The sequence below is a fragment of the Megachile rotundata genome, chromosome 12 (assembly GCF_050947335.1).
Source record: "Megachile rotundata isolate GNS110a chromosome 12, iyMegRotu1, whole genome shotgun sequence".
In the NCBI taxonomy this organism is placed as follows: Eukaryota; Metazoa; Arthropoda; class Insecta; order Hymenoptera; family Megachilidae; genus Megachile; species Megachile rotundata.
Window position 1 is genome coordinate 9,795,601 of NC_134994.1, and position 20,606 is coordinate 9,816,206.

A 20,606-nucleotide genomic window follows, 5' to 3' on the forward strand; every position below is an offset into this window, starting at 1 on the left:
CTCTTCACGCGCGAATTCCCTTCGTTACGTCTTACGCGTTACGTCAATGTTATCGATTATATCACGGACATTATGGGACACGACCTCGACAATCATGACTTTTTTGTGTCCAATAAAAGAAATTATGAAAGTGGATGAGAGTTTCTAACTTTCCGGTTCTCTTGTATCCACGAGAATGGGAACGAAAGGTGACCGTGAAATAACCATGAATTCTTTAGTAATGAAACGAAACGAAAGTCTAGCTGCGTTTCTTTGTATCCGTTACAAGGACGCCGAGGAAACGGGGAGAAACGTAACATTTAAGAAACTAGAATAATTGCGTACAAAATCCTTCGTATCATTTCCCTTTATACGTAGACTACTCACCTTTAGAATCATAAAACTACGAAAACTCGCGTGTTTTCAACGACCACGCAAAAACACGCGATTCGTGCATAATATTTGCTGATCGGCAGAAAAGTGTCTGCCAAAGCAGTCCGGTAGTACAAAACGTAAGGTTAAGCTTAACATTCCAGGTGCAGCTAGTGTCCGCGCAAAGAACAGAATTAGAGAGGAGGTCCTTGGAGCTGCGAGAAGAGAGGGCGAGGGCGATCGCGGCCCTCGAAGAAGCCGAAGAGAGAGCAGCGGCCTTGGAACGCCTCGGTCACGAAGCAGAACACAGGGCGAGACTGGCTGAACGAGAGAGGTATTCGAACATTCTGGTCACTTCATATTTTTGGACAATCGAGACACAACATGCTGTTGTCACAAGCAATGTCAAGTTAGCAATGTCACAAGCAGTAAATCCATCTTGTGGATTTCTTGAGGGTCATCTTGTGACCTGTTAGATTAGCTACAGACCCAATTTCACATAACACACATTACACATTCCTTCATCACAACCACCTCAAACCATAACATTTCACGACCCACGCAAAGAATACGTTCCCTTCAAACTGTTACTCTACGCGATCAACTAGAACCATGAAACGGAATAAAACTGCAGTCACGTGTCCATTTTCCACTAGCTCGGACTCATGTTTTTATCTCTATTCACGTGTAGATTGCCTCATTGTCTGTTTGCGAGCGTTAAGCAAACACCGATTCACCGTTTATTCAGTCATCCGATAAAGTAGGTGGTCGCAGGGTGATCGTCAATTAAATTTCGCAGAGACGAGTTGGTCGCGACGTTGGCGGTCATCGAGGCAGAGAGGAGAGGAAGATCCGGCTCGATACAGAAACCGCCGAGGTCCTTGCAGGCGGAGATGGAGTGCGAGGAGAGCGGAAGTTCGTTGGAAGAGCAGGAGGACCTTCGGGCTGAGGTGGCGAGGGCGATGAAGCGGTTGAAGGAACTTTGCGTCCATCTGAGGCGAGGGGAAGACGACTCGGGGCTACAAAGCGACTGCGACGAGTCCATGCTCGTGATCGTGAACAACACCGCGGAAGCGGACGTGGCGGACACCAATGGACAGGAGACTCTCCCTAACTCGGTAAGGACTCACCACCCTCTCCTTTGTCCCTCCGCTTCCGGTTTCCGGTTGCGGTTCCAGCACACCCGCAGTCTTAAGTATCGCAGAACGTGCTTCGCTCACCGATCGTACCACGGAGATCTTGCGATAAATAATCGACCGTGATTGGTGCTTCCGAGATAAGCATTCAATGTACAGCTGCTTATTTATAGAGCGTGTTTGTCATGTGACGTCTTTGATTGGTTTTCATTCTGTAATAACGAATTTAATCTAATACGATGACCTTGAAGACATTTCCATTCACTCATAAACTGGGTAACAGAAATCTTATCATAATGGAAGTAAATGTCCAGTATAAGATAGAGCAAACGATGAGGGCACCAAGTGAAAATAAACAATGCAGTCCTAAGTTGAAATTAATTTCGACTAATTTTAATAAAGGAATCTTAACTCCTGATTCTCCAAAGTAAATTCTAAGTTGAAATTAATTTCGAGTAATTTTAATAAAGCAATCTTAACTCCTGATTCCTCAAAGTAAATTCTAAGTTGAAATTAATTTCGACTAATTTTAATAAAGCAATCATAACACCTAATTCTTCAAAGTAAATCCTATCTGACTAAATACTCCTTTCTGTCCTTTGCAGAACTGTCCCGGTGCTCTGTTAGACCTGGTGGAAGAGGTGTACAACCTAACCCTCTCCGGAAGAGGAGCCCCCGGAGAGCTCGGCCTGGCAGTGGAGCTTCACAAGGTACGCGAAGAGCTGGACAACACGAAGGACCAGTTGAAACAAGCGCAAGAGGAGTTAAAGAGGCGCGGGGAGACCCTGCTCGACACAACCAGCAAGCTCAGCGTGTGCGAAGCTGAACTCCGCGGCGTGAAAGAAGAGAGAGACAGGGCCCGCAACGACATGGACCATTCTCAGTTGACGAAGGACGAGATCCTGTCTCAGGCGTACCAAGTCAGGGACCAGGCGGTCGCCAGGAAAAACCGGGCAGAAGTAGAGCTTGCTAAGACGAGGATAGACGTGCTGCAAGCCAACAGCCAACTGATGGAAGCGATACAACAGAAGATCGAACTTAGTCAACAGCTCGAACAATGGCAGATGGACATGCAGTCGTTGCTGGATGAGCAGGTGCGGAGCAAACTGATGCCTGTCACGAATCATATCGCAGCGACGAATGGGGACAACGCGGAAATCGTGGCTCCTGCGAGGAAGAAGAGGAGCACTGGCTCGTCTAGGAAGATGTTTGGACTGTTTTGACGAAAATGACTGTTCGCGTGGGAGTCGTTGCGCGAAACGGAAGCTAAGAGACACCGGTGCACGGTGAGAGATGAAGACTGTGCTCGAGATATTCCTCGCGTTTTTTAGCAATAGCAGTGTAATGGGACCAACCGTTGTAGACTGTGCGAGGGTACCTGATGGAGAGCGTTGGGTATGGTTATTTGAGACATATGGAGTTTTAATGGGTGGAGTTAGAATTGAACACAAATTCTTGTGCACTCGATTACTCGTACTTTGACTCGTATTAGAAGTTCTGAAACATAGTCGTTGAGTGTAAATGGGAATTCGAAGAAAGTTAAGATTGAGAGAATTCTCGAGAGTCCACATGTCTAGAATCCCCGACGATGTGCTCCCAATACGTTTCGGGTACCCGACAGATAACTCGCACATCGCTGATAGGAATTTCAGCGGCGAACCCGCAATAAATCGTTCCGCGTGCATCACTTTCCACGACGCTACTGGAGCAGACGAGTCGTAAATATTTCGTCCTACTTTCCAGCTGCTCGTGCATGCAGGTCCGACGAAAAATCTCGTTTCGTCAACGAGATCGTGTCTTGATCTTCCTCTGTATAATTTTGGCGCGGAACTAGGACTTTCTCAAAGAAAGATTCTCGACAATAGATATCTACGTTTTTAATCTCTCCTTGAGTAAGTTGCGGAATATGTAGCATACTTAAGCGCGTTCGAAACTGAAACAACGAGCATTTCTTCGTAACGTTGGAGGAAAGAAATAGGGGACTGAAGTGTTTCATGGTGAACGTTTCAAAGAAGGTAATGGAACGGCTCGTCAGAACGACGCCTTCTTGTAAAGATCTCTGGATTTTAAATCGTTGTGATTCTCGACGCTTCGTTTAAGCGAAACTAGCCGATTTCCTCGTTGCTGTGACGAGATGTAATTACGCGGCCTAAACAGTTCGAATCTGTTTCTTCAAGGTGTAAATAAAATTTGTGATAGACACGCGGTAGACTTTTAAGGGAGGTCATTTATCGTTGATTGTGATACGGATATTCTATCGTTGTTATGATAAGGGACAGTGATGGAAGATGACCAATTTTGCATTTGATTGACTTAAAAATTGTTAAGTGAGAATCATTGTTGCATTGTCCAAATTTATTTATTATAATTCTTAAACCTATTCTAGCCATACATGCAACAATTGTCGATGTTTTACAATTTGTAGAATGACATAAATTCTGTTTTGAGATAGATCAGACTCCACCGTTGTCGCGTGTGTTTTAACGCTTTATTACCAGATATAATATAGTTATGGGAGTCTGATTCTAGAACATCTTTTTAACTCTGCAAGATGGGTTATTTTCTATCGCTGTCTTTTACATTCTAAATCAAAATGCAACTCCTTCATTTGTACAGTAGCTGAAAGTGTTATTGTAAAGTAATCAATGTAACAAGCTGAAAATATTGTGCAAGCCTTATTTTTATACGTTTGTTTGATTGTACACCTATGCCCATAGTATTACAATCATTTTTCTATGATAAGTGCATCCTGCAATTAGGTCGTTATCACAGTAAGGTATGTATTTATATACATATGTGTATAATTATTACATTATGCAATGATATTCTCTCATTACCGACGAGATACCAGCAGAATATCAATATTAATAAATTTATAATAAATAATTATCATATTATAGTCAATTAAACTAAAAAAAATTAACTTTAATTAATGGAATTGAATCGTAAACGATGCATGTGGCGCCGTCTAGCGGCAGCGCATGGGAACTAATGGAACTACAGTTTCAAAACCGTGTAGTTCACCCTGTTCGCCGGAGAGATGGCGCCACTTATTCAATTTTTATAAAAACCCAATTAATATTGATTTTATTGATTTAATTAACTATAACATGCATCAAATTACATCAGAATGCAAAACTAATTAACTTCTGAATGTTGTACCTTCCACAAACCATTATTAATACGGATTTTCCTTATCAGTTTCGAATCTGCAATAACGCACTCTAAGCACATGTAAAAAATGTTATGAATTTCTACGTTTGCTTCCTTCAAATATTTTCTCAATACTGAATCTAAAATATAATTAAAAATTATTATATTTTGTAGAGGAAAGTCAAGAAGGGGGTGTTATCGAAACAAGATTGAAAAGAAACAAATAGGCATTTATTCACAAGAGGCAGGTGTAGTTACAGTAGTTTCATTCTTATCGCTTTTATATATATATTTATATATATATAATATGTATATATACGTATATATATATAATAGTATTTTCACGTCCGTTATAATTATCGACCGGTCCAACTACGCGATATAAATGGGCATGAACAAATGGGAGAGAGGGAGGGTGTTGGGTGCATACAAAGTGCTTTGTCCTTTCGTACGCTCTTCTAAAACGACACACGGACGTCGAATATTACAAAACGCCTCGTTCATTTCTCTCCTCATAGGTTGCAACTTGTTTCGGCCACGAGATACGAGTGAGATTCTATTTCGAAAAAAATTAAGATCAAAACGCGAAATAGAATCTCGTTGGCCTTCTCATTTCGCGTGTGACGTCGACAAATATGTTGATCGCTCTTCATCGTCTCAGTGATCGGCAGATATGCATAAAATCACTCATTTAAAACATTTAAAAATACGAGAATTTTCAAATTAGATAGGATCTTAGAAAATAAAAAAATTTGTGGCTTGAAAATTTATAAATTTGAGGGTTTGGAAATTAAGAGATTTAGAACTTTGCTGAATTAGAAGCTTGATAATAATTTTCAATACGAACTCAAGACATTTGGAAATATAATAGTTAAACTAGTAATGCAGCTATTAATATTTTCGTTCACCATCTGCCTATCACTGCGAGAAAATTGACCGCGCAAGAAATTGCGCGAACACATTCGTTTTCCTCTCCTTCTATCTCAACTAGTCGATGATGAGGATCATTTTGCTAGTAACATTATTCGAGCAGACGACGATGCCGAGTTCTCGACACTCGTTTCTCCGTATCAACGCGACGATAATGATCGTGACAATAATAATAATGATTAACAATGATCGGTGCGTGTTTTCCGGTGATCGATTACTCAAACGATGAGGTCGAATTAAAACGATGACGAGAATCGTTCGCGGCGCGGTTCAGCGTTCCACATTTCATTAATATTTTCTCTTCGTCTTCGATGCCGAAACATATGTTGTGTCGGTTAATTATTGAATTGCCATAAGGTACAGAGAGGTATGTACTTCTGAAGATAGAGAGATAGAGAAAGAGAGAAAGAGAGAGACACTATAATTATCAATGAAGCATTCGTGTTTGTGCAAGAACAACTCTTTTCTATCAGTAGATCGCATTTTTTTTCGTTTTTCGCTTTCGTTAAGGATATTACATGTCACAGTTAAATATAGTTAGGTTTGCACTATTCTATTAGTCCAGTTTACAAGTGGCTTCCCTTCTCCTTTACCCTCCTCCACCTCCTTGTCACCTCTTTTCGACCCTCTCGAGGGTACTCTTTCGTCTCGCATTTCCGGCGACGTTTCAACACCTACATTAAGGAGACAGTTAAGCTACGCGCAATTTTTTACGTGTGTATCGTGTGTTCGTGTATCTGTATGCATGTGTGTGTGTACATGTTCTCTCTCTCGTTTTCGCGTGTACGGGTATTTGAATCGCGTGTGTTTTAATTTAATCGCGCAACGATGTGCAACGATGTGTCCTCGACCTCCGTACTGTTCAACCTTCACCCTTTAGTCTCTTAATTTTCTATACGAGCGTATAATTAATAATAATTATTTACATCCACACCACATTTGTCGTCGCGCTCTCGAGGCTGTCTCGTACCACCCTCGATTCGCCCTTATACCTTTACGGTAATACAAATTCAACAACTATATATATATTCATTTATTCATTCATTTATTTATATTTATATTTATTTATATTTATACTCATATATATATTATATTTATTATATATACATATATATATGAATACCAAAGCAATGAAACTGTATCAACGACATATCGATAGCAGAAGAAACGTCGCTGGTTCGTTCGTGTAAAATTTCGGGGTTGGAGATTCGAGTTGCGGGTCGCAGGGGAGGCCTCGTCGCGCGACGTTTCCTTTCGTTTATTGTTCGTGACAAGTCTACCCGTGTATTCACCGGGTAAATGGAAGGAACGCAACATGATGCACACAGGTGAAAATAAGATCGAAGCGGCGTGAAAGTCGAAAGGGAACACATGGACGTAGCCAAGAGAACTACCGGTTCTCACCTCATCTTAAAATTATGTTTACTACCATTAACAATTTGGGTATTTGAAGATTTAGAAATTTTTAAATCCGACAATGATTCATAAATAAAAAAAATTCAGTCTTACAAAACGAATCTCAACTAAAATTTGACCTCCTTGACGACGTCCATGAATATCCAAAAGAATCCTACGAATGCACGGATCCTAGGAAGTGCCCTTTCAAGTTAACATTCAGCCCAATATAGGCTTTCTCCCGTCCGTTATGGTGAAAGGCGGGTGATCGTAACATGTATTTATGTACAAATAATGATCCATCATCGCGGTTCTATTCTCCGTTACGCATCCTCATCTAGATAAATATTTGTCGCGAGAGGCAACCCTCGTAATCATGCAGTCTATGTAACCACACACACGTACACTCATGCTCTCTTCACGCAAGCTTTCTCCTACCTTGCCAGCCGTCTTATTTAAACGCTACATTAGAAATATTTCTTCGTTCTGGGTCCCGCACAACTTTGTATCTTTCGCAATGACGATGGCTCCCACGACGCGATGACCGTCCTCGACGGACGACCGTTGCCCTGCGAGCAAGATATTTCTCGCCCCGGACAATTCTTGCTGACAGTGCACGTATTAGTTTAACGATCCTCTCGTCTTTCTAATTCCTTGGTACGTTCTAGATAGTTGGGTTTTTCGCTTGTTCGCTACATTGGATTTGCTATTTGGGACGGTAGAGTATTGTGGACGTCGAGGATGTGTTAATCAGTATACTGGCCGCTCGATAAGTAGCTGGCAGGTAAATGTGATATTGGAATTTTAGGACTACGGAACTTGAAGGTACTTTGGAACTTTCTGCAAAAGGGTTTCAGCCCATAAAGCCTAGCCTCTGACATTAAGTTAACTGTCAGTTAATTATCGAGCGGTCATTCTGTTATTAACATATTTGATACTTTATTCAACATACGCTGCGAAACGTATTTTCAAAACTGCGATTAGCACCAGCTAAAGTACACAGATAAAAATGAAATAGCGACTTGTCGATCATCAAAGTATCGGTAACGTAGACCTCATCCTGATTCCATTCACCCAAGTCCACAAGTCCCGTTAAAAGCAACCGCGAGAAGCGCATGCACGAACAAGCGAAAACACGCGAAACATCGATTCGAATAAACGAGTTGCATGCATCGTTTATCAATCTCGCCGGTGAACAGCATGTGTGCGACGTCGGTTCACTACATCGTCAGGTAGTCTAATCGCGAGGCTATCGTACGAAAATAATCGGGAGGGATCGAGGGACGAAATATCTTGGTTTTCTTCTCTGTACAATTCGCTGCCGTTGTTGTCGAATATTTGGAAAACAGCCTAGAGCTATCGGTAGAAAATGAACGGTAAGGAAAACGGCACACGATGGTACACGCATTTTAATCTACTGATCGACGTTAGGCATCGTCAACGATCGTCCAGCCAGCGGTTTGTTAACTGGATGGATCCGGTGTTGTTCATCGTCGATGTTTGATCGAATAAACTCGATTTCGCCCTAACTCTACCGTGTGACGGTGCGATCGATGCTGTGCACGTGCGATTAATGACGAATCTGCGAGTAAATATAGTTGTGTACGCGTACGTTTTTACTATTCCGTGAACACGCGTGCAAACGTTGTCGGAGAAAGGTAGTCGTGACGGTGAATAAACTCTCTGGACGAGTCGCTGACGGTTTCTGTAGTTTGTTTTTCTCACGAAACTTTATTCATGAAACTGTCCATGGCGACGATGAATGATTCGGTACAACGTTAACAGAGAATGAGTGTTTGCATAGGCGATAGCGTTACTGCACAGCGATTGTGCGTACGACAATACGTGTGTACCGTTCATTGCGAGTGTCAAGATCGGTAGGTAGCTCGTCTCGGTCTGTTTATTCCCCATGGATTTAAAAGGACGGTCGCGTACAGCGCTTGCCGTGTCGTCTTCTCGCTCTCACAAGGTGCAAGTTCTTCTACTTATTTCGCCATAAAAAATAAACTCCCTGTTACCTGCCTGTGTGTGTCACCGTGTGTGTCTGTATATTTAGCGTGTTAACTATAATAGTGTATCGTCGCGTGGTAATCTCTCTATGCGTGTCTCTCCTATATAATTATTCGTGTTTACGTGTTTAGAAGTTCGTGTGGTCTGGTCATCCTCGTCTCGCTTCCCTAATCTGTACACCCGAGAATACACATGTAAGTTATACATTTAAGCTCTCTATAGCTCTGTCGTCGATCGTTTAAATCGTCGAATGCCTCGTGGATACGCTAGAACGCTACATCACACACTCCCTCACTCACTCGTACGATCGTATCCCCTTTCATCCCTCTTCTAGACTCCCGTCCGATCCAGCGAATTCAACTAAATTTACCGCGATAAATTACCGTCCCGTATGTATATACAAACTCGCTCTTTACTATGTCGTCCCATATGTTCGCGGGATACTCTGCCCCCTAGAAGGTTCCGTAATGTTCGCGGCGCGATTGGATTCTCTCGTTTCAAGGTCATCAGCGTCGTTCGCGCCGACTCGAATCTAAAAGAGAATTTTCGTGACGTCGATCCACGAGCTCGGCCTCGTTCGTCGACTTATTTAATTTGAAATCATTTTTTGTTTTTCGGACACTGCGTGTAACATACATAACATCATATCGACACACGTAAGCGTAGTCCACTATAGCTGTGGTTAATTAGTTATAGCACTCTGCAGAATTCACGATTCAGTCGTTAAACGTACGAATATAATTCCTGTTCGCGTTCCTCCGTGCTTCTTTCTTACTTGGCTTGAACTGCGGCTGGTATTTATTTCCATATTAAGGGTTGCTCTCCCAACGGGCTAACTGAATACGCCTGTTGTCCAGAGACGGCGAAAGGAGTGACCTGAGGGACGCGCTTGGTGGCGATCCGCTAAAGTATTTCAAGGTCAGCGGCGATTGCAGATGTCTGTGTCTGATCACCTCTCGCTCAGCAGGCAGCGGCCACAGTTCCTGCGAAGGAACGAGCGAACCTGTCAACTACAACATAGTCGTTCGGCGATTCGACGATCGCGTTGTCTGTGTCGTTCGTGGTACGCGTTCGCGTGTAATTTTCACTAGATTCCTGTCGCGGATCTCATTATTTTCGTACTTTAACGGCTGAGCGTGATCATTTACCTGCAGCGAGAGAGCCTCGTCTCAGGACTCACCCTGCTTATTTCTACGTCCAGTCAGTGAACCAACCAACGACTTCAGGGTAGCGCCAAGACCTTTTCCGCTAGGAGTGTTCAGACTGCTGGCGTTTCTGAAGCCTTGAGGATGTGCGTCTAAGCATTTCTGGTACCTCAGCTATCAAAAATATATTTACACTTTTAATTCAACGCGTTTGACTTAATATTGCGAATCGGATCAAATACATTTTATACTACAAACAAGTTTCTCCATCTTTAATTTTTTGTTCCAAGTCAAAAATTACCTTGCAAGCGGCTTCGATGGTTTTGCAAAGGGCTCCGCTGCTAGGCTCACAATTGAAGACGTGTGCGATGAAGAGATCTTGCGCGGTGTGCATTATAAACGCGCATTGTTTCACGTTGCGGCCGATACCGAGGAACGACAGATAACGTACTCGGCACTCGGTGATAAGTTTCTCCTCCTGAAGCAACACAATCATCGATACGATTCGTTGTTTTATCATCACGATGGTACACACACATGGATATGCACTTACATTTGGTGTAAGGATAGAAATCATGCTGGGTGCCACAGCAACGTTCACGTTTCGCCATTGATTGATAGGGGTGTTGGATACGATGTGATCTATCGCGTCGTTTAAAACTTCCATTCCAGTCGCCTGAGATACTTGCATGGATCCAAGATACTGTGCCCGTAGCACTTTCTTCGGCTCCTCCATGGGCGTTGGGAAAGATTGTGCTGTAAATAGATTAACGTTTGTATGGTGTTTTCATACAATACATGTGTAGGTGCATGAATATATCGTATATACATTTATTCGTTATGTTTAATAACTACACATGGTAATCACGCGTGGTATTCGTCATGTGTTCTATTTGCTATTCACGGTATTCGCCACCTGTTGTACCGTCATACATGATATTCGCGTGTGGCTTCGTCATGCATGGAATTCATCACGCGTGGTATTCGCCACGGGTGGTATTCGTCACATGTGGTATTCGCCACATGTGGTATTCGTTTTATATTTGCCATGAGCGGTATTTGCTATTCGTAGTATCGTCATGTGTGGTATCACCACTCATATGGTACTCACATGTGATATCACTGAGCAGAGCATTCAACGCGTTCTGTACTTACAAGAGGTATCTCGTCGCATACAGTACTCTCTACGAGTACTCAGTCCTCACAGTGTCAACATACATTTATCGCATCATAATTTATCTACTTACTGACTAGTGCTTGTCCGTTTCTATGAAATCGTCGATGCTCAGTAGGCAAGTTAGTAGGTCTGGTAGCGAGGCTCGTTCTCCCATTAATGTCCACCGGTTTCGCCAGATTCTGATGTTGCGACCGTTCGATCATGATCTTCTTGCAAATATCGCGAAGCGTGTTAGCGATCGTACGTGCCGGTATGTCGCAACGGAACACATGGCACATGTGTTTCCGGGTCGATCGGTCTCTTGCCACATAAGCGAAGTCCCTGATAAAGAAATCCCATTAACCCATTTACCAAACGTCGTCAACTATGTAAACATTATACTTCAGTAATGCTCGTTACCTTTCGCTGTACATGAGCCATCCAACAGAAGTTCATGAAAAGAATTGTAAACGAGTTATTAAAGCGGTTCAATCTTGTCCGAGTGTGGTTTAAAAATTCAAAGATCCACTTACCGGCAGTGGTCTCTACCAACACCCCACACCCTGACCGTGTGAATCGGTTGTGTGTTGAGCACGGTTAGGTTCTCCGGGTCTATCAGCTTCAAAGCACCTTCGTCGAGATCCATAAACAAGTCTTTGCCCTGCAAGATTTCAGGTCTTACGTAAGTTGCATAGGACAGCAAATAATGTTTAAATTGATACTAACGTCGCCCCATCGACCAACCACGTCCAGAAGATCGTTTCTGCCGAGTGACAAGTCCACGATGCATTTATTCACCGCTTTGCTGCTTCTTTCGGGTGTCAGATCCTCCTCGGCGATCTCTGTCCAGCCGAGGGAACGCACGGCGAAGCGGATCGGTTTGTCTCTGCCCTCTGAATCTGCTCGGGCGGGGTAGCTTCTTCGTCTAAAATGTATATGTAACATGAGATTGTAGATCGATACATGGATTTTGTGGAGGATTTGATATCTGGATATTTGGGGATTTGATAGTCTGCAAATTGATAGCCAAAATATTAAATTTCAAGGATATAAAAATTATCTTACTTAAGAGCTAATTCCACCTTCCTCTTGTTCTCCAACTCCTGATCCAAAGCCGAGCTGGTGTTGCTACGGGTCACCGTGTTCACCATGCCGCTCAAAGTGTGGAAATTGTTTATCTACAATGAAGACGCCTCCTCTAAAATTCTCTATTCTACAAAAATAAAAAACCTATGGAAATAAAACTCACGCTATCATTATCTTTGATAAGGCTCCTACGAGACTCCCTCTTGGAGTGTGGAAGCGCCTCCGGTGGCTCTCTCTGAATATTGCCGCTTTTGACGTGCCAGTAATAAGGTCCGTTCTCGTCTGAAATAAAAAGATAAACGATATAGTTCATTAACTTTGGCCTCTATTATATTACGCTCTAATGGTTTATCGATCTGTCTCGTACAATTGGCTGGCTCGCGAATTCTTGGACACCCACCCTCGTGTTTTTGCCATCCGGGCGGTAGATTCTCATCTTTATCCTCGCATTCGTTCGTATCCACTTCCGACGGTTTCTCCTGGGCATTGTTCTGCAGGCTCGCATTGTTCTTCTGATCCTTCGGTTGCCTTCGTTTCACAGGAACCGCGTATAGCTCGCTATTCAGTCCACCCTCCACGTGAGGAACGCCGCCCATGTCTGTCGTTTCGTTATCCGCTTTCTCGCAATAACTGTAATGCATGAAATTGTCACGTTAACCGCTTTATTCGCTTTATGGCAATCAATATGGATGGGAAAACACACCTTGGGATTATTAAGGTTGCTTGAAAACCCCTCGTTGTACGATTTCTTTAATTATATAAATCTTCATTCGTAATTCTTTATAACTACCAGAATATTAAGAAAAAGTAATGACAAGCAATTTTCCAACCGAATTCAAAAGTTTAAAAAATTAAGCTGATCAAATTTGTACTAATCGAATAAAACACCTATCAAGAATCCGAAGAAGGAAGAAATCGACCAGATATCTTCAAGGTCTACCTTGACACCGTTTCCTCGTAAGGTCAATTTGCAAATGAACCACGATCTATCGCATCATCCAATATCAAGGATCGACTGCTGCTCTCATTGCAGATGGATCATGGTCGTTAACATTTACTTATCGTCTTCGACGCGTACAGCCTGATGAATCGATTCGCGCGTAATTGGCCATTGGCTGGCTCGTAAAGTTTTATCGATCGCACGGCTAACATCGACAGAGACAAATAGCGTTGTCGATTCGATTGCGCGTCATCAGGACTTACTGCTGGCGCATCGTTCTATAAACATTCTATACCGAATCAAAATAGGGAAACGTTGCTGCTCGGAAGCCTCACGACTCTCACGATCAATACAATTCCACGATTGTATACACACGTATTTTAAGCAACTATCGTTTAGTAATTAACGCTAGCATGCCGAATGGGTCGTTTGGACTGGGGGTGTACTACATCTTGTTTGTATACTGTGGATGTGGGTGTACAGGATGTCCTATGCGGTAGGGACATGGGAATCGGGGGAAAGGGAAATTTTATGAGGTTACGGGGTGGGAGTTTTGGGGTTAAGGGAAATTGGAATTTTGGGGGTTTGAGGGTTAGGGAGATTGAGAGTTTTGGAGAAATTAGGGATTTAGGGAAATTGAGAGTTTTGGGGAATTTAGGGGTTTAGAGAGATTGGGAGCTTTGGGGAGTTTAAGGATTTAGGGGAATTGAGAGTTTTGGGGAGTTTAGGGATTTAGGGAGATTGAGAGTTTTGGGGAATTTTGAGATTTAGGGATATGGGAGCTTGGGGGTTTCATATTGAATTTTGGGGATTCGAGTTGGAATTTTGAAATTTTGGGGATTTGAGATATTGGAAATTTGGGGATTTAAGATGCTGGAATCTTGGGATTTTGGTGCTTTGAAATATTGGAAATTTTGGGATTTTCTATATTGGAATTTTGGAACTTGGGAAAATTTCATATGGAATTTTGGGGATTCGAGATGGAATTTTGGAATTTTGGGGATTTGAGATGTTGGAAATTTGGGGATTTTGGGGATTTAAAATGCTGAAATCTTAGGATTTTGGAGCTTTGAAATATTGGAAATTTTGGGATTTTCTATATTGGAATTTTGGAACTTGAGAAAATTGGAATTTTACAATTTTGGGAGCTTTGAATTCAGGAACATTGCAGTTTTGGAATTTTATAGTTTTCGTACTTGTGAATTGTGGAACTTGTGGGGGAAAGAAGAGAAGTGGGGGAGGGGAAGAAAAAGAAAATAACCAGAAGTGGAAGAAAGATAGGAAATGGGAAATTGAGAATACCGTTTGAGTCTTGTATGGTAATATCCTTCTAATGAAGTACCAAGAATGGGGCGTCGGTGGGTGAGTCGATAGGGAGTCGGATCGAGGATCCGAGGGACACCGGATCGAATCCGCCTGCGGGTGAAAAATCTTTTCCGAAATCGAGAATCGGTTTCCCTCTGTGGGTCCGTGGAAGATAGTTGTAAACCTTCCTTTCTGAGCTTTACGGGACAGTGGGGAATGGTGAAGAGGAGAAAGAAAGAAAACCGAGAAGTGGGGAGGGGGGGAGGTAGGAAGAAAGAATTTTAGGACTTTTAAATACTAATAGGAATACTTAAATACTCTTGGAAGTTTGGGACTCTACATACTTCGACTTTTGCAACCTTAGAAGTTTGGCACGTTCAGATATCAAGAATTTTTTGCAGCCCTGGTAATGTGGGACTGAATAAATTACAAGTTCAACAATTTTGAAACCTTAAAACTTCAACTTAATGAACTTCTTAATTTTGCCTCGGTTAGAATTTTGAAATCTTCAAGAAACTTCCGAAATTTGATAAAATAAAGCTCCAAAAAAGTTTGCAATCTTGCAATACTCTTGAAGCACCCTACCATAAACCACGATAACCACGGGTCAAAGTGACCCCATAGCTAAACTTGCAAACGAGGATGAGGAGCCTACAAAAGCGATAACAGATTACGAAACGAGTTAGCCATCGGGTATGACAAGGCGGTAATACAATTGGAGCAGCAGTAGCAGCAGCAATAACAACAACAATAAACAACAACAACAACATTAAACAAACAGTGAAGCAACAATCGTTTCTATCGAAACGGTGCAGCGATCTAGGGGAGAGGGTACGACGAGGCGCTATCGTACGTACTTTCTCGAACCGGTTAGATTTTCAGCGTCGATCGTGTCCGAAGTCGATCCTGACTGAAGGGGAGGCAGAATCGAAGAAGACGACGGTGAAGATCGAGGATTTCCGTTGAGGGTGTCGTCGACGAGGGCGGACTCCGCAACACCCTCGCTGCCGTACCTGAATCACCACGTTGCCGAATGTACAATTGCGTTCAATCATCGAGTAATTCGATCATTAGACATTACATATCGTCGTTCAATATTGCTAATGGTAATTGCTTATTGTATGGGTCTTGTAACAAATAATTTACTATTTGTGAGATTGGTGTCTGATAAATAGGTTTTGAAAATGTCTTGTAATTTTATTTATTCATGTTCACGAGTAGACGCATCCTTCACATTATGCACGTTGACTACCGATGCGGATTTAATTTAGTTGTTAATAATTTTGTTCTTTGTGCGAGTCAGTTTGATATAGGATGATGATAAAATGTATACTTCCTTATTTTCATTATTAAATAAGTATTTAGAGGACTAATGATTTTGGTATGTCAATGTCATCTTAGGTAGCAATCAAAGAGTTTCAGCTGTCACTTGTCATTTTCTGTATGAGTAAAATTAAAAAAAAATATGTTCCAGTTATTCTTGCTCTTGTTATTTTATCCATCATTGAAGACTCCCTCACGTAGCATCATTCTGCATTCACATAATTGTTACATTAAAACGTTGGGTTAATATCACATGAGGATCAGGATCAGTGTCATTCAATTCTACTGTTGCATATTCAACATTAACGTTCAAAGTGTGCATACATTGATCACACAGTATACCAGTGCTGCTCAAAGATAATCTTCCTCCTCTACATGTGTCTACATGTGTGTTAGCTGTTCACATAGGAATGTTCACATTTGTGTGTTAGCTGTTCACATAGGAATGTCCACATGTCTGTTAGCTGTACATATAAGAATGTCCACATGTGTGTTAGCTGTTCACAAGAGGATGTAATGTCCACATTTGTGTGTTAGCTGTTCACATAGGAATGTCCACATGTCTGTTAGCTGTACATATAAGAATGTCCACATGTGTGTTAGCTGTTCACAAGAGGATGTAATGTCCACATTTGTGTGTTAGCTGTTCACATAGGAATGTCCACATGTGTGTTAGCTGTTCACAAGAGGATGTAATGTCTACATGTGTGTTAGTTGTTCACAAGAGGATGTAATGTCTACATGTGTGTTAGCTGTTCAAATAAGAATGTCCACATGTGTGTCAACTGTTCACAAGGAAATATCTACATGTGTGATAACTGTTCACATATCCCGTCCACATGTCAGTAGTCATCCCCAACGAAAATGTCCACATATCATCAACCAAATTAAACATCTTATAACAACATCCTTAAAAGTCTCACAATCTAACACTAACCAAAAGACCTTGCACCCAATCAACAACTCAAACAAACAAATAAGAACATGACAAAGACATAATAAAAGTGACCATCCTCCAATTTCCTACACATGCTACCAACAAAAGCAGCCTCAGAAGCAACGTGGGATTAAAAGTTGCTCGTTTCGAACCCGAACGAAACGTCGAAGAAGACGGGCTCGAACGATGCTCAAGAGAGGCGAGCGGCGTTAGTCAGCAAACCGCTCGGCTAATCCCTTAATTACTTCGACATGGTTAGCGACCCTGTACTAACCGCGTCGGTGCCTGGCTCCGTTCCCTGATCGTTAATTAAAATGGCACTTCCTTGCAGCCGTGTAATTTCTGTGGTGTACGGTACCTTAGTCGCGACGGTCAGTTAAGTTTTAGCATTGAACCCGCTCTTTGCGAAATTTATAACTCGGATAGCGTAAGGGTAATAATGACCTTGTATGGCAAATCTGTTTTCTCTGGGGAGAGGCCCGAGGAAGGGGACTGAGGAAGAGGACTGAGGAAGAGGACTGAGGGAGTAATGACTTGGACTGACTTGTAATGTAGATATTTGGGAATTTTTCAGATTGGGATGCATGGGTTTCGGAGTATAGGAATTTGGGATAAGGGAGCTTGGGGCATAGGTGATGGGGGTTTTGAGATTTCTTCAATTGAGAAATTGGATCTTGGGAGATTGGGACCTTGAGAGATTTGGAATTTGGGAGAGTGGGACCTTGAGAGATTGGGAACTTGGGAGAGTGGGACCTTGAGAGGTTTGGAATTTGGGAGAGTGGGACCTTGAGAGATTAGGAACTTGGGAGAGTGGGACCTTGAGAGATTGGGAACTTGGGAGAGTGGGACCTTGAGAGATTGGAAACTTGGGAGAATGGGACCTTGGGAGATTGGGATCTTGGGAGATTGGGACCTTGAGAGATTTGGAACTGGGGAGATAGGGACCTTGAGAGATTTGGAACTGGAGAGATAGGGACCTTGAGAGATTTGGAACTTGGAAGAGTGGGACCTTGAGAGATTTGGAACTGGAGAGATAGGGACCTTGAGAGATTTAGAACTTGGGAGAGTGGGACCTTGAGAGATTTGGAACTTGGGAGAGTGGGACCTTGAGAGATTTGGAACTTGGGAGAGTGGGACCTTGAGAGATTTGGAACTTGAGAGATAGGAACCTTGAGAGATTGGGAACTTGGGAGAGTGGGACCTTGAGAGGTTTGGAATTTGGGAGAATGGGACCTTGAGAGGATTGGAATTTGGGAGAGTGGGACCTTGAGAGATTGGGAACTTGGGAGAGTGGGACCTTGAGAGATTGGGAACTTGGAAGAGTGGGACCTTGAGAGATTGGAAACTTGGGAGAGTGGGACCTTGACAAATTTGGAACTTGGGTGAGTGGGACCTTGAGAGATGTGGAACTTGGGAGAGTGAAAATCTTCCAAAACTTAAAAACTAAAAAACCTAAAATTTGTCAAATTACAAAAGCTAAAAACTACACATAAATCCATCACTTCATCTAAAATTTCCAAAGTAAATAATATAATAATAAAGTACTAAATAAGATTACAGTATATAAGAGTTAATACACAACACAAAAAATGTTTGTCTCGGCAAAGAAGAACGAAAGTAGCTATCAGAAGCCAATAAGTTATTAATTCACAACGTATGAAGATACAAGAAAAAGGGGAAGATGGATTACTCCAGGTTACTCTCGATCCCTTTTGACAGGCTGAAACTCGATCCTTTATTCAGACACGGTGCTTGCCTTTGAATGACACTTATCCCTCTTCTCTCGGCTGAACCATATTTTCAGATGACCCGAACTGTCAGGGCTTCGTCGCCTCGATATTAAATTTCTCGCGATGAGGACTAAAGGGATGATACATCACGATGACCACGGAACTCCGCGACAAACGATAATTACGGTTCGCTATAGATCAGTAATGATCAATATTCATCAATCAGCAAAATGTTCTCCTGCGATTATTTAAAAATCTTTTTGTTTCAAAATTTAAACCTTCACCTTCGCCCAAACAATCATCAAGTAATATTAATAATTAATACTGTATTTAAACTATCCACCACATGTAACATCAGTTGTAATTAAATCAACTAATTTTCCTCGAGGTATTTTATAATTCATGCTACCAATAATTGCCTCCCAAATTCAATCCGTTATTAACGCACTTAATTATCATACTTGATTACCATAATTCTCTATAAATATCAGATTGTTCAGAGACCCGTCGAAAATTCAAAAATTTAACCAGGTAACTCGGTTTAACTACATTAAACCATCCTCGCATTCGAGTATTCGTTGAAATTGTTTTTTCGATCCTCGGTCGTCCGTTATAAAATTGTTAGCTCGTTTCAGCTCGCTTTGAGTCGCGTGTCTCACAAAGAGGCTCTTTCTCTCCGCGCGACGAGTAGCGACGTTTAATCTCGTCTGTTTTCATTTCGCAAGAAAGACTTCTTTAGAGCGGCCCGCACAGAGGAGAACAAGAAACTACAGCGAGAACGCGGAAAAGAGAGAAACGTGTCGCCGTGGAAGAAGGAAAGGTGGTATGTTTCGCGCGGTCCGGTGGCCAGCGCTTAATAACACCGTTTTAAGCAAGTATGTAGGTTAGCGAAGGCACGAGACGCTTGGAAATTCGCCAGAAGTTGTCGGCAGGATGGTATTGTGCATAAATGCGGTCGCACCGCGATCGATTAAATCCAATACCGAATCGAGGCAATTCTCTATTGATTATCTTCCATGCGACAACTTTCGTGCTCTCCAATTGTCCGTCTCTGCGATTGTTCGATGGTTTGTGGATTGTCAATGAACGGCCATTTTGATACAGGAATTCTTGAGGATTGTTGTGAATATTGTGTAGGGATGTTGTTTGAGGATTATTTTTTAGTAGAGATTTGGTGATTTTGAAATGGCGAGGTAGGACGTGTGACGTATGGGTGGCGTAGGATTTTTGGGGTGGCGTAGCAGGACTATTTGGGGCAATTTGGGATATTTGGGAGGTGGAGGATTTGGGAGTTGCAAGGTTGGGAAGAGGGGATGGTGGGACTTGGGTGAGGGGGTCATTGAGAGAATTGGAATTTGGCAAATTTGAAAGTTGAGAGAGTGGGACGTTGAGGGATTTGGAATTTGAGAGAGTGGGACGTTGAGGGATTTGGAATTTGAGAGAGTGGGACGTTGAGGGATTTGGAATTTGAGAGAGTGGGACGTTGAGGGATTTGGAATTTGAGAGAGTGGGACGTTGAGAGATTTGGAATTTGAGAGAGTTGGACGTTGAGAGATTTGGAACTTGAGAGAGTGGGACTTTGAGAGATAGGAACCTTGAGAGATTTGGAACTTGGGAGAGTGAAACCTTGAGAGAGTGGGACGTTGAGAGATTTGGAACTTGGGAGAGTGGAACCTTGAGAGATTTGAAACTTGAGAGATTTGGAACTTGGGAGAGTGGGACCTTGAGAGATTTGGAACTTGAGAGAGTGGGACCTTGAGAGATTTGGAACTTGGGAGAGTGAAACCTTGAGAGAGTGGGACGTTGAGAGATTTGGAACTTGGGAGAGTGGAACCTTGAGAGATTTGAAACTTGAGAGATTTGGAACTTGGGAGAGTTGGACCTTGAGAGATTTGGAACTTGAGAGAGTGGGACCTTGAGAGATTTGGAATTTGAGAGAGTGGGACGTTGAGAGATTTGGAACTTGGGAGAGTGGAACCTTGAGAGATAAGAACCTTGAGAGATTTGGA

The 20,606-nt window shown here is 42.3% G+C and overlaps 2 protein-coding genes across 2 annotated transcripts in view; one reads left to right on the plus strand and one right to left on the minus strand.

The window, feature by feature from the left end:
* Positions 1–4,171, plus strand: part of LOC100883466 (bicaudal D-related protein homolog) — a 28,073-nt gene extending 23,902 nt beyond the window's left edge. Inside the window, exons 3-5 of the mRNA XM_003702173.3 lie at positions 516–685; positions 1,151–1,469; positions 2,093–4,171. Coding sequence (XP_003702221.1) covers positions 516–685; positions 1,151–1,469; positions 2,093–2,710 — 1,107 coding nt within the window. The 3' untranslated portion in view covers positions 2,711–4,171. The remainder of the gene's footprint in view (positions 1–515; positions 686–1,150; positions 1,470–2,092) is intronic.
* Positions 4,172–4,849: 678 nt separating this feature from the next.
* LOC100883355 (protein Fe65 homolog) overlaps positions 4,850–20,606 on the minus strand; it is a 186,144-nt gene continuing 170,387 nt past the window's right edge. Inside the window, exons 6-17 of the mRNA XM_076538106.1 lie at positions 15,465–15,620; positions 12,763–12,992; positions 12,526–12,644; positions 12,342–12,454; positions 12,003–12,201; positions 11,810–11,937; positions 11,697–11,702; positions 11,368–11,618; positions 10,674–10,876; positions 10,422–10,598; positions 10,156–10,294; positions 4,850–9,958 (exon numbers count right to left, since the gene is read on the minus strand). Of these exons, the coding sequence (XP_076394221.1) occupies positions 9,936–9,958; positions 10,156–10,294; positions 10,422–10,598; positions 10,674–10,876; positions 11,368–11,618; positions 11,697–11,702; positions 11,810–11,937; positions 12,003–12,201; positions 12,342–12,454; positions 12,526–12,644; positions 12,763–12,992; positions 15,465–15,620 (1,744 nt within the window). The 3' untranslated portion in view covers positions 4,850–9,935. The remainder of the gene's footprint in view (positions 9,959–10,155; positions 10,295–10,421; positions 10,599–10,673; positions 10,877–11,367; positions 11,619–11,696; positions 11,703–11,809; positions 11,938–12,002; positions 12,202–12,341; positions 12,455–12,525; positions 12,645–12,762; positions 12,993–15,464; positions 15,621–20,606) is intronic.